Source organism: Papilio xuthus, unplaced genomic scaffold, assembly GCF_000836235.2.
Source record: "Papilio xuthus unplaced genomic scaffold, Pxut_1.1 DF828780.1, whole genome shotgun sequence".
Classification (NCBI taxonomy): domain Eukaryota; kingdom Metazoa; phylum Arthropoda; class Insecta; order Lepidoptera; family Papilionidae; genus Papilio; species Papilio xuthus.
The window spans coordinates 95,492-107,372 of NW_013529869.1; the positions used below are offsets into that span (position 1 = coordinate 95,492).

The 11,881-nt window shown below is 32.4% G+C and overlaps 2 protein-coding genes across 2 annotated transcripts; both read left to right on the plus strand.

Moving 5' to 3' along the window:
- Positions 1-37: 37 nt before the first annotated feature.
- On the plus strand, positions 38-1,410 carry LOC106128306 (protein angel homolog 1-like). Its single transcript, XM_013326622.1, has one exon. It carries the CDS (start codon positions 284-286, stop codon positions 1,073-1,075), a length of 792 nt encoding a protein of 263 aa, XP_013182076.1. The 5' UTR covers positions 38-283; the 3' UTR covers positions 1,076-1,410.
- A 9,255-nt stretch (positions 1,411-10,665) lies between these two features.
- Positions 10,666-11,781, plus strand: LOC106128305 (uncharacterized). The gene has a single exon (XM_013326621.1). It carries the CDS (start codon positions 10,767-10,769, stop codon positions 11,436-11,438), a length of 672 nt encoding a protein of 223 aa, XP_013182075.1. The 5' UTR covers positions 10,666-10,766; the 3' UTR covers positions 11,439-11,781.
- Positions 11,782-11,881: the final 100 nt, after the last annotated feature.

The following is an 11,881-nucleotide window of genomic DNA, read 5'->3' on the forward strand; positions in this document are numbered from 1 at the left end:
AGAACAGGTGCCATTGAAGGAGACCAAAAAAGGAAAAAAACGCAGACTTAGAACATGGGAACGAATAGGAAAATGGAATATTCGTGATATTGAAAAAAGGTTGACATTTAAAATACTTTCGTACAATGTTCGGGCGCAATATTTAGTCGAGGCAGAAAAGTTTCCGTGGGATGTAATAGCGCAACGTTTATTTGATCAGATCGTCACTTTAGATCCTGACATTTTCTGCCTCCAAGAAGTTCAAGAAACACATATTGCAAGTATCTATTCAAAGTTTGAAGTTATGGGCTACAGTTGTCTGTATAAAAAAAGAACTGGTAACGAAGACGATGGCTGCGCGATTTACTTTAAAAATTCAGTTTTTCATATGGAGGATCATATTTTTGTGGAATTTAATCATGCGTTTTTTACAATTTTATGCCGACACGAGGTCGGGCTGGCAGTACGTCTGGTATTACGCGACGCGCGCGCTTCCGCCTTGCCGCTTATCGTCGCCACGACGCGTCTCTGCATCAGCTTCAGGAGCGACTACGTGCGCCTCGCGCAGTTACAGATATTTCTCGCACACTTGGAACGTTTTGCTAACAATGGTCATCTACAAGGATACCATCCAATAATACTAACTGGTTGCATGGGCGCACAGCACAACTCCTCTGTCATCCAGTTCATCACTAATGGTCACGTTTCCGTCAGTAAAACTAAGATAAATGGAACTGAAATGCAAAATTTTCACCCTGAAAATCCGCCACGAATGGAGGGGCCTTTGAACGCATGGGACAAATGTTTACCATATTTCAGTGAATTAGAACATCCTTTCAGCTTTCACTCCGTCTATGCTCACCGCAAAAAAAATGGCAGCCGCGAGGTAACCACGTTATTCTTCGCAAATTGGAAAAACTTTGACTATATATTCTTCAGTCACGACAGCAGGCTAAGGTTGTTGGCACGTTACCGGCTGCCTACGGAAGCGGAGTGCAGGCAGCTGTTCCAACCTCTTTCTGTCCCTAGTCTCAAACTACCTTCTAGCCACTTCTATCTCGCCGCAATTTTCGAGTTTGGCTCTTCTTCAAACTAAATCGGCGTTCTAAAAGAAATAAGCTCTGTATAATTCTTATCGTACAATGATCCCAGGTTACTTAAGGACCGTATGTCTCGGAGTCCTTATGTTTCAGTATATATTTAATACAAGTTTAACTCTAATTAAAACAATACTTTCTTGTTGTGTGTGCAAACTACATCATCATCATCAACCTGCCCCGTTACAGAGGCTCGACACTGTATGTACTACTCCTCCATAAATCTCTATCAGCCACATCTAAAACTTCCTTCCTACTCTTTTACACAATCCATCCATACTTTCTTTGTGATGCAAACTACTAATTACAATTCCTATCGCCAGTTCAACTTGAAATCATTACAAAGATGTTTATAAATAAGAAGATTTAATATTTTTTGTGTTTATACTTTACCTGAATAAATACAATAAAAATGATCTATTTATGTACAAAGGTATGTGATTTTCATAGAAATATTGTAAATAAATAATATTTTGTGCACTCAAAGCCGCAAGAGCAATACTCAAAGATGACTAGCCATGTGAAAAGCAAGCCGCAGTTTAGTCGAAAAAAAAATTTACTTAGATATTTAGCCAATTGTTAATAAAATAAAAAATAGGTACCAGAGGTAATCCTACATTTAAAAGATTTCTTTCAAATAAGATTTACGAAATATGTATATGTATCGAAATCACTAGATAATATGCTTAAGAATGCAATTGATATTTGTAATTCATATATTAAAAATAGGTATTCAGATTCTATGTGTATTTTGATGACGTATATTATCGAATAATAAGCGACAAAAATATATTTTATTATATCTTCGATTGAAACATAGTGTTAAAGAAGTAGTTATGTGTTTACGTGTCTACTATTGTGTCTCAATATTTAAACGAAATAAAGTTAATATGCAAAACAATGATTTGTCTTTCTAGGAATTGTACAATGGCATTCTGGTAACGTTATCTGTGAGTTCTAGTATTTTAAAAGAAAATTTGATTTTATGAATAATGGGCTCATAATTTTTAAATAACGAACTTTTTGAAATTTCCACATTAGATCAGGCCATCTTTACCCAGAGCCTGAGGCTGAAGGTATGACCTCTCCCATAGTGGGAGCTGCTTCGGCAACTGACGCAGGCGAGGTCGCAGACGAAAGCGCAAGCGTGCCCGTGGCCTCGCCATGATGCGTAGGAGGAACAGAGGGGTTTAGTAGGTATGTTTCCCATCCGGAAGAGCATCCCACATAACTATAGCGTCGACCCCGGGGCGCGGAGTATGCATAAAGCATTCCCCTCTGAAAAAAAAAGGCCATCTTTGCCCATCTTTATGAAAAAGAGAAAAAAGAAAATTAAAATGGGATCCACACTCTTGGGCATGGGTTAATTAGTTTGAAAATTTTTCTTAGTGCAAACGTTGCTGATTGTTACTGCCAATAAACATGAGCCATTGCCAGCAAACATAATGATCTTTATAGCCTTATGTTTTCTAAACTTTAATACAATAAGTATTTTACTAACAGTAAGTTTTTGATGTCGCCATTCGGGTATACCATTTAATACAAATTATTTTTTGACATAACGAATAGTAATAAAAAAAAATTGGATGATTTTGAGAACATAGACAAACCGAAAAAAAAAATATTCAATAAAATGGTAAACTTTGGCCACGATAGACATTGAGTTGACATTATACAGGATGTTATAACGAATTTTTTGCAGGGAGAATACTTAGCCATCGATTACTTACCCTCTGAATATATAAAATTATATTCTAGGACATCGACATCAGAAAATGTGATATAAAAATGGACATCACGATTACAATCATCATTAAATCTTATCATAATATTTGTAATATAATTATTTTTTGGGTAACGTTAATGTATTCCAATCACGTTAATCCTCACTACCAATATCCAATCGAAATCCACTAGGATTACCTTGAAAAGCGGTAGCTAGTACAACACATAGGTATATTTTAATATGATATGAGAAAGAAAATTTTCTAACGTTTTTGTAGAACATCTTAGAATTTTATATGATAAAATAAATTCAGAAGCTCAAGATACGTAGCACATAATACAAAAGAGTATTTTAAGCTTAGCGTGACATTACATTACGTCCAGCAATGTGACGGTTTTACAAAAATTGTTGTCAACCGCGACTCCGGCCGCGCGGAATTTAAAAAAAAAATATTATTAGCAGCCTACGTGTTATCCCCACAATGCTCTAAATCTATGCCAAATTTCGGCGAGATTCATGCAGCCTTTTTGGAGATACATCCATCCTTCCATCCTATCATACATTCTTAATTATAATATTAGTAAGATATGTAAAGAAATCACTAATCAAGCAACTATTTATTTAAAATAAAAGAAACATCAACAGGAAGCCGCTTGATGTGGAAAGCGGAGGACTGCGTATTGATGTACATACATAACTTTACATTTATCATGTAAATAAAATAAAATACAAATTAACATTGTAATGAAATAAAGCAAATATCATCAGAGCAGGTCAGTTTTAATATCCTAAAGGTAAACACGGGTCTATCTGTAATTACCACAAAGCACGTTCAATCTACAAAGATATTTTTAAACCTGGTTTTATGTACATTTTCTGTTCGGGGGTTTTCATTACATCACACACACACACAAACATATGGTGCAATTTTGTTCATTCTCCATTCATGTTATTTATGTTTTTAACATAATGAATTCATTTATTTGTCGCCAGGTCGTAAGCGTTCTTCACCGACGACCTCAAGCCTACCCTTAGGGACGATTAGAACTTTATCAACCATGCTGTTGAAATATAGATAGTGGATCGAAAGATATTTAATATACTAATATGTTTATAATCAAATGTTAAAACCTTTAATGTAAGTTTATAAAGCTTGCAAGTAGTTGGGGTCATTATTTTAATTTTTACATATCTTATTTTTCATATCTATACTAATTATTTTGTAAAACTGATTTTTATGTCTATTGACCTATGATATCTTGTGTGTTCTCGTCCTCATTTCCGGTGTATCTAAAATGCTTGGGTATCGCTGAATAATCAATGGATACGGTTACTCTATTGACTTGTTTATATAAACAGATGTCCGAATGGATGTCACACACGAGGTTCAGGCTAAGCGCCATCTGCGCTCGGACACCTCGAGCTCGGTGGAACTGTAAATGCCTCTTCAAGGAAAACAGAGACTACTCAGTCACAAAAAAAAGATGTCACTGGGATTTCTTGACTAGTATAGTAACCATACCTCTCTTATAGATGGTTATGTTGCGTTATAATTATACTCCAGTATAGTGAGTCAAAGTATTGCAGTAGTACAAACGCTAGATTATATGTGATATACAAGTTTATTAAGCTCACAATAGTTTCGATTTCAGAGCAAACATACTTCTCATGTTTCCTAGTTTACGGCAACATTGTTAATTATCCCCCACTTGGTTAAGTGTTTACGGTTACTAAATTATATTTGACGTAATAGTTCTACTCTGCTAAAATTATTTGCTTTGTTATTTAAGCCGGTGTTACTGCAAAACTTCGACGTATGTTTACAAAACTCAGTTTAAAATACTACTCAAATAGAGAAATACTGAACGAAAATAACATTTTCTGCTAATCATTTGGTAAAAATATGTGTTTCTTATTTAACTTTTGTTTACATAGAACATTAACGTAACATAATGACTTAGGGATCGTTACTTTGTTCGTAACATACTGTTATGTGTACATTAAGTACTACTACAAAAAGCCTTCACCAAAAGCTCCCACTATAAACAATTTTATAGCTTTACATACGAATAAAATGACTTACTATTGCTCTATAAATTCCTCTTCGCTAAAAGTTAATCTTTTTGGTGTAATTGAAAATAAAACATTCTGTCAGTAACAAGCATGTCGATAACTTGAGCAATTTTATCAGCTAAATGTAGTTAATAATGTAGGTGTTCGGCTTATACATTTTAGAAGCGGAATCGGTGTGTGACGCACACCAATTTCCTTGCGATGTTATTTCCTTAGCTTTTTCTTACAAGGGCTTCAGGTATAAATTTATCTCTTTGAGAAAAAGCACCTCATGATAAAAAAGGTAAATTATTTTATTTAAAAGCATAAACTCGATAATCGAATTTTTATTTAATACCTCAAAGTAATTTTGGTGCAATTTAAATAAGACCCAAAATGTATTAAGCAAGATAATGTTCCAGAATGAGATATGTGACAATATCTTAAGACGCTCACGGGAAAAAGAATTTCCGCCTTAACAGTTCAATGAATACGGACTTTATTTATATCTTTAATTTATCTTATTCCACAAGTAACATCGCTTCGACAACCATGAAGCGCGTACAAATTTATCTTCATAAATGAACGGAAAAGACGTACGTGTGTTTCATTATAAACACTCAACGGTGTTTTTTTTCTGTTATTGAAAAATATATATAACTAGCTGTCGCTCGAAACTCGCAAACTAGTGTTCGCACAGTCAATGCTCTACATCTATGCCAAATTTCAGTGTGATACATTGAGCCCTTCTGGACATGCCATCAAACAAACATCCATCTAAACATTCGCATTTATAATATTAGTAAAATCCATCTAATTGATGAATAATAATTAATTAATGCATTAACTAAACGACTGCCAACGCACCCCTTATGTAAGTCAAAAGAATATCCGCTCAGTACAAAGTAATGAAAAAATTATATTCATAATTTTAATTTTAACAAAATCTTGTACTCTATTGTCATTCGTATTCTTGCACTAATTTATTATATATTTCTCATTTAAAATGATCGACTATAAAAAGAGACCGTTGAATGTTAAAAATGAATCATTCATCTTTCAACGTAAAAAGAAAGTTATTTGAACATTTATTTTTTCAATACATTTTATGCTGGGGTTGGCCTTGACCAGTTTCTGTTATAGAAATTTATTTATTTTGTTAGCACGATAATGAGTCTATCAGATTATTGATACAAGTGAAAATAGATAGGTCATAATAATAAGGAAAAGTTTAACGAAATTTTTTTGTATGAAAATAATTCTTTTAATGTGAACTGACTTTCTAATATATAATCGTAAATTCTTATATATATCACCGGCTGCACCACATATGTAAGTATGTAAGGGTGTGTGAATCTATATACATAAGTAGATATTTTTATGAGTAATTTTATGATCTACAACTCGGTGTAAGGTCTTTTTTGAATTGAGCCATTTCGTGGAAAATCGCGAAAAACATATTTTACGACGCTTGTCTTTAAATATTATTTTTTTCCACAACAATGATGTTCCGAATATCCCTACCAATTGTTAGCTCGATACGAATTATTGTAGTTATTTAAATTGACCTTAATATTTAGATCAAAACCTTAAGGGATGTCTAATGAAAAACGCAAACTGAAAGTGAATATTAATTATTCAACAATTTATTTCTGAGGTCTGTGTTTGTCCAGAGTCAGGAACAATATTTGCTTTATCAAATATTCAGTTCCAACAGCTATGTTGGGTCGAGATTACGCTGTTTATTATTTCCACTGTAACATATTACCTTCTTCATTATATTAAATAGGCATAGTGGAATTATCTTGTGTATAATTATGATTGCTAATATAATAAATGATATATTCTTCTCGGATAACAAAAAAGTATCGAACTGATTTAAAAATAAATAACTAAAAAAATTCTTAACTTCTTTATTATCTTAACATCGAATATATTTCTATCTGTAATTATTGAAATATAACATTACTCGTAAATCCGTAAACAGTAAGTTTTAATTTAATAGTTTTTTTTTTTAAAGTACAAAGGAGTAAATAATTTCGTTCTGGCAACAACTACGAATGTGCAAAATTGTCGACACGTAGAGATATTAGTAACAGGTGAACATAAAGTGAGGGAATTCCGTGTTCATGCATAAATTATATTCTCATGCATTTGTACAAATAGGAATATTAAAGTACAGAGAACGTAACTTTAAAAGGTTCATTAATATTACGAATAATTACGCATTTCTGCAATTTATAAATGTATCTATCACGATATGTATGCAGAACATTGCAAGCTGTCTACACTATAGTGTGTCAACTTCGCTTTTACTATTGCTATAGCTATATTTCATCGCTAATTAGCTAAATAGCTAATCGAAAACGCGAAAAGAGCATCGGTGGTTCAGGAGTCAAGCACTTGACCAATGTGTTTTTCGATTTCCGATTTACATATGTACATTTAACTGACGTTCTTACGGTGAAGGAAAAAATCTGAGAAGAAATTCAAAGATATGTGTGAAGTCAACCAACCCGCACTGGGCCAGCGTGGTTGCTTATGGCCTAATCACCCTTAACTTAAGGTAGGCTCCGAGCCCCTCGGTGGGGACGTATAGTGAGCTGATGATGAATGATGAATAAAAAAGCATATTTGGCGTTTCTGAGTCCTTATTCTAACCAATAAATTTTAACACATTTCGTTTACAACATATCGTGTCAAAAGCATCTCAAACCTCTGATGAATTCCCAATTTCATGTTCACAACTTCATGAAATAATATTATTTTTTCAGTATTCCCTAGACTTGTAGCCACTCAATTTTTTTCAATAAAAATACGTATTATACGAAAGTAGAAAATGAACCAATAAAAAGTCAATAACGTAGCAAAGTCGATTAATTCAAGGTTTTAGTTTGACGTGTTTTATTACGTCAACTTTGATGATTAAAACACGTGGAGAAAACATTTTATTTTATACCTAAATCAAATGTATGTTTTAATACCAATTTTATCTTTCTCTGTCTTATGAAAATATTTCGGTCAAAATTGACCACAAACTTTTAATCCCTAAACAGTTGCTATTCAAGAGCACTGCCTTAAAGAAGCATCCATCCATCAAGTGGTTTACGCGATGGCGACTTGCCAAATCCTCTATAAATTACTCATAAGAATAACTTATTTGAAGGCCAAGCTAACTCGCTTTTCCCTTCATCTTCCAGAGCTTTATAAATACCCCATCAAATTCTAATATTTTATTCACCATTATAAGCATGATTTTGATGTCATACGAGTATTTTAATTTATTCCTTAAAACCTTTGTCTTAAATACATTATTTAAGATTTAACTTAATTTCAATTTAACTTAATTAAGGATCAAATTAATACTTCATTTTGACACAAGTATTCGGTTCTATACTTTATTATTAACTATGTGGATGTAACTTAAGATATACACTTTATAACTTATGTATATAAGTAAAAGTAATATATGATAATAGTTGTTACCAATAATAACAGACTAATCCTACAAGAACCTCTAGAAACTAAGTATTGGGGGAAAGTCGTTATACCTTGTACGTGACAGATAACAACATAAACTCTATAAACTAATCTAGACCTTGATACCTAAGCTGTAACTTGAAGTATACTTACCTACAAACATCGTTTACAATATCATTGTATAAAATAAATATCTTAACTATGCAGCCCACGACACAAAAAGCGTAAAGCTAAAGCGAATACATAAACAAAACAAAAAATATGTAACACATTTTTTTCCTTAACGATTTTCGCTTATTTGGTGCTTTTTGAAAAATGATCTTGTTCCCGTTGACATGCAATTTATTTAACACTAGCTGTCCCCCGCGACTCTGTCCGCGCGGTATTAAAATAAAACTTAATTAGTACCCTATGTTTTCTTGCAGACGATGTTCTATGTGTATGTAACTTTCATCGCGATCCGTTCAGCCGTTCTGGAGCTACTTTTAAACAAACATCCATCCATCCAAACATTCTTATTTATAATATTAGTAAGATATACTAAGTTGATAACTAATTATATTGAGTAATAGAAACATTTTTTGTTACATAAACCCGTTTCTAAATAAATGTTTTTTTTTTAACTTAACCTATAAGGAAATGAAGCAATAAATCGAGAAGCTTTCGACAGAATTGTAATTTAATTAAAAAAACAAATTGGTTGTCAGTAGAGCCTATCCGTATAGATTTCGCATTTTTCATTTTGATACATCCGTTTTTAATTTTAATTGGTGAAGCGATTTCAATTTCGTGTACAATTTTGACAACAAACGACAAACATCAATTAACAAACAAAAAGCATCGTCAAATATTCTCGAGATGTATTTATTAGTAAATCACATATATATAATATAATATTTTTATTTACAAATTTTTCTAATTTCTAGTAATAGTGATGATCAGGAAAACAAACTTTTAATTAGAAATTTTAGCAAAGTCGCTTAAGCTCTGGTAGCAATTATCTATCTTGCTTCGTCCAACTATTACCGTTCCGAAGCACTTAATTCACCACCAAAATCTATAATCCCTCTTAAAATTAGAGACTAACTCATTTAGTAAAAGATACAAGAGCTTTACCTTGATTAAGAACTCACGAGGATACGAGATTACAAGCTTAATCAGATATTTTTTGAAGAAAATAATGTCAAAAAAATCACAGGTTCATAGACAGTCACTTCAATAAAGTAACGCAAAGTGAGTCTTGGATTCTTGGCATCTATGGATCTTGTATACAAAAGAGTAAAACATGTAAATTTGTGTTGTCTTTCTGTAATTTTTTGTTTAATTCACACTTAAAACCCTTCCTTTTACACATCATCATCATCAGCTCACTATACGTCCCCACCGAGGGGCTCGGAGCCTACCCTAAGTTAAGGGTGATTACTTTTAAACATATCGTTAGGTAACTAACAGAGATAACACAAAACCGCACAGTACCAGCCATATAATTTAGCACAAATAAAAGAAAATAAAATGTACATATCTTATGTTTCACGGCAAGTATGATACTAATATAAATTTTTGAGAATCTTGATGTTATTCTTATTTCGTTCTTTTTATGTGGAATGTTGTGATTATAACACATATTTGATAAATACATCGAAAAGAAATTATTTTAATTGTCGACGAATAGTAATTCTCTTTAAGTTTTACTTTCATTATATTTAATTAAATTTATACATATTTGTAAACATACCAAATAGCGGTAAATACCTTTAACACTTTTCTTGTAATAAAATTATTCTATTTCAGTTTTATTATAATCAATAATTTGTTAAAATATTTAAAATGGTCCCGTGACAGTCGAAATTCATTAAGAATCAATACAAAATGGTATTGTCAGCTAATAGTTTTATTAGCTCGAGAAACTCCAATAAAACAGATTTCCAATTCTAATCGTGCTTCGGGGAATACAACTCCAACTCAAATCGATCACTTTAAGCTGACCCATTTGTAAATCGCTCTAAATGTATAAAACGAATTAAAATACACAAGTTTAAATTCTCAGATGTATTGAGGATCAATATTTATGTCTGGAATTTTTAAAAATAAAACAAACAGTAAAGTAAAACTAAGATATCGAAGCCACGAAATTAGAACGAAATACCTCAGTGACCTTCCCCCCTGCTTTCCTCTATAGACAAACGCGTATTCAATTAGAGGTCAATGCCTGCCCCCCTCAAAAGATATGTAGTTACTTTCTCTAGGAGAACTGTCATTGTTATTTACCTACTTCAATTCTTATTTATTACAGTTTCGTACTCTTTGTTGACATGTGACATATTTCAAAATTAATGTATACAGTAAAGTAATTGTTTTTGAAATTCGTTTTCATTTAATTTTCAAAGTAAATATTAAAAGATTTATCGTAGTACTATTTTACTAAAGCTATTATGTCTGGATATCTCTGGGGGGTAGCGCATCTAGTAAATGATCCCTCTAACGAGCTACTGGAAGCCATTCAAAAACGGCTATTCAAAATCGAAATTAATAAGCCTCCAGGTAATGATATTGAGAAAAAATCAACCGAAACTATTGCTCCCTTGCCTACACCAAGGCGAAAAGAGACTGCCATTGATACGACCGATTTGGAAAGTAATTTAAAGGCAATTAGAAGTCAAAATTTGCGCTCTCAACACGTTCAAGTAGGCAAAGTACCACCAGTGAAAAAAGAAAAGTCACTTCAATGCCGGTGCACCACTCATACAGCTTGCAAAAGTACAAGCGTTCAAAAAATAAATTACACGGATCACAGCTGCGGCTCTCAAAACCTTATCATGAAAGATGAACACGCCAGTCCGCGTAGTGAAAAGATTTGTCAAGCTCATAAAGAAACATTATTACTTTTACAGCAGTGGACATCTGTTGACTTTAACAGAAAAAAGAAAAAGCGTTATTTACGTAACCTCATGAAAAGTATGATTCACAATATTGTTAATTATTTTAATGTACAGAAGATTGAACCATTCTCTCAATACCCTTACACAGAAAAAGAAAAAATGCAGTTATTTAGATGTGCCAGTATTCACAAGATAGAAAATAAATCACGAAAGTATTATTTTTAGCTTTTTTATTATACTCAAGATTTATTTTCAAATGTTGTTTTCTAGTGGATTGTCATTTTTCATGTATTTTGTGGCATCACTAAATAAGAGGTGCAAGCTCTCACATTAAATATGAATAAGAATTTTTAAACACAATGTCTTGTATTTCAGTAAAACAACTTTAGTAAGTAAATATTACTTGAAAACACTTTTTTGTTATTTGTTTATAATGCTCCTGACTTCTGACACATTTTAGTTCAATTTTCTTTCTACGAAAGCTTTTGTACTCAACTTGAAACTGTCGCTTGTCGTAAAACCCGTTGTAAGGAAACAACAAACGAGAGTTTAATATTGGAAGATGTGAAGGAATACGTATCGAAAATTTTGTAAGAGCTCGAAACTAACATACACTTCAAAAGTATACAATCCAAAAGTACAAAATTATGCACAAAATCGATTTCTAA

What these genes read in the sequence shown, in the direction of transcription:
- LOC106128306 (XM_013326622.1), top strand. Translation starts at nt 284, where the DNA reads ATGGGCTACAGTTGTCTGTATAAAAAAAGAACTGGTAACGAAGACGAT.
- LOC106128305 (XM_013326621.1), top strand. Translation starts at nt 10,767, where the DNA reads ATGTCTGGATATCTCTGGGGGGTAGCGCATCTAGTAAATGATCCCTCT.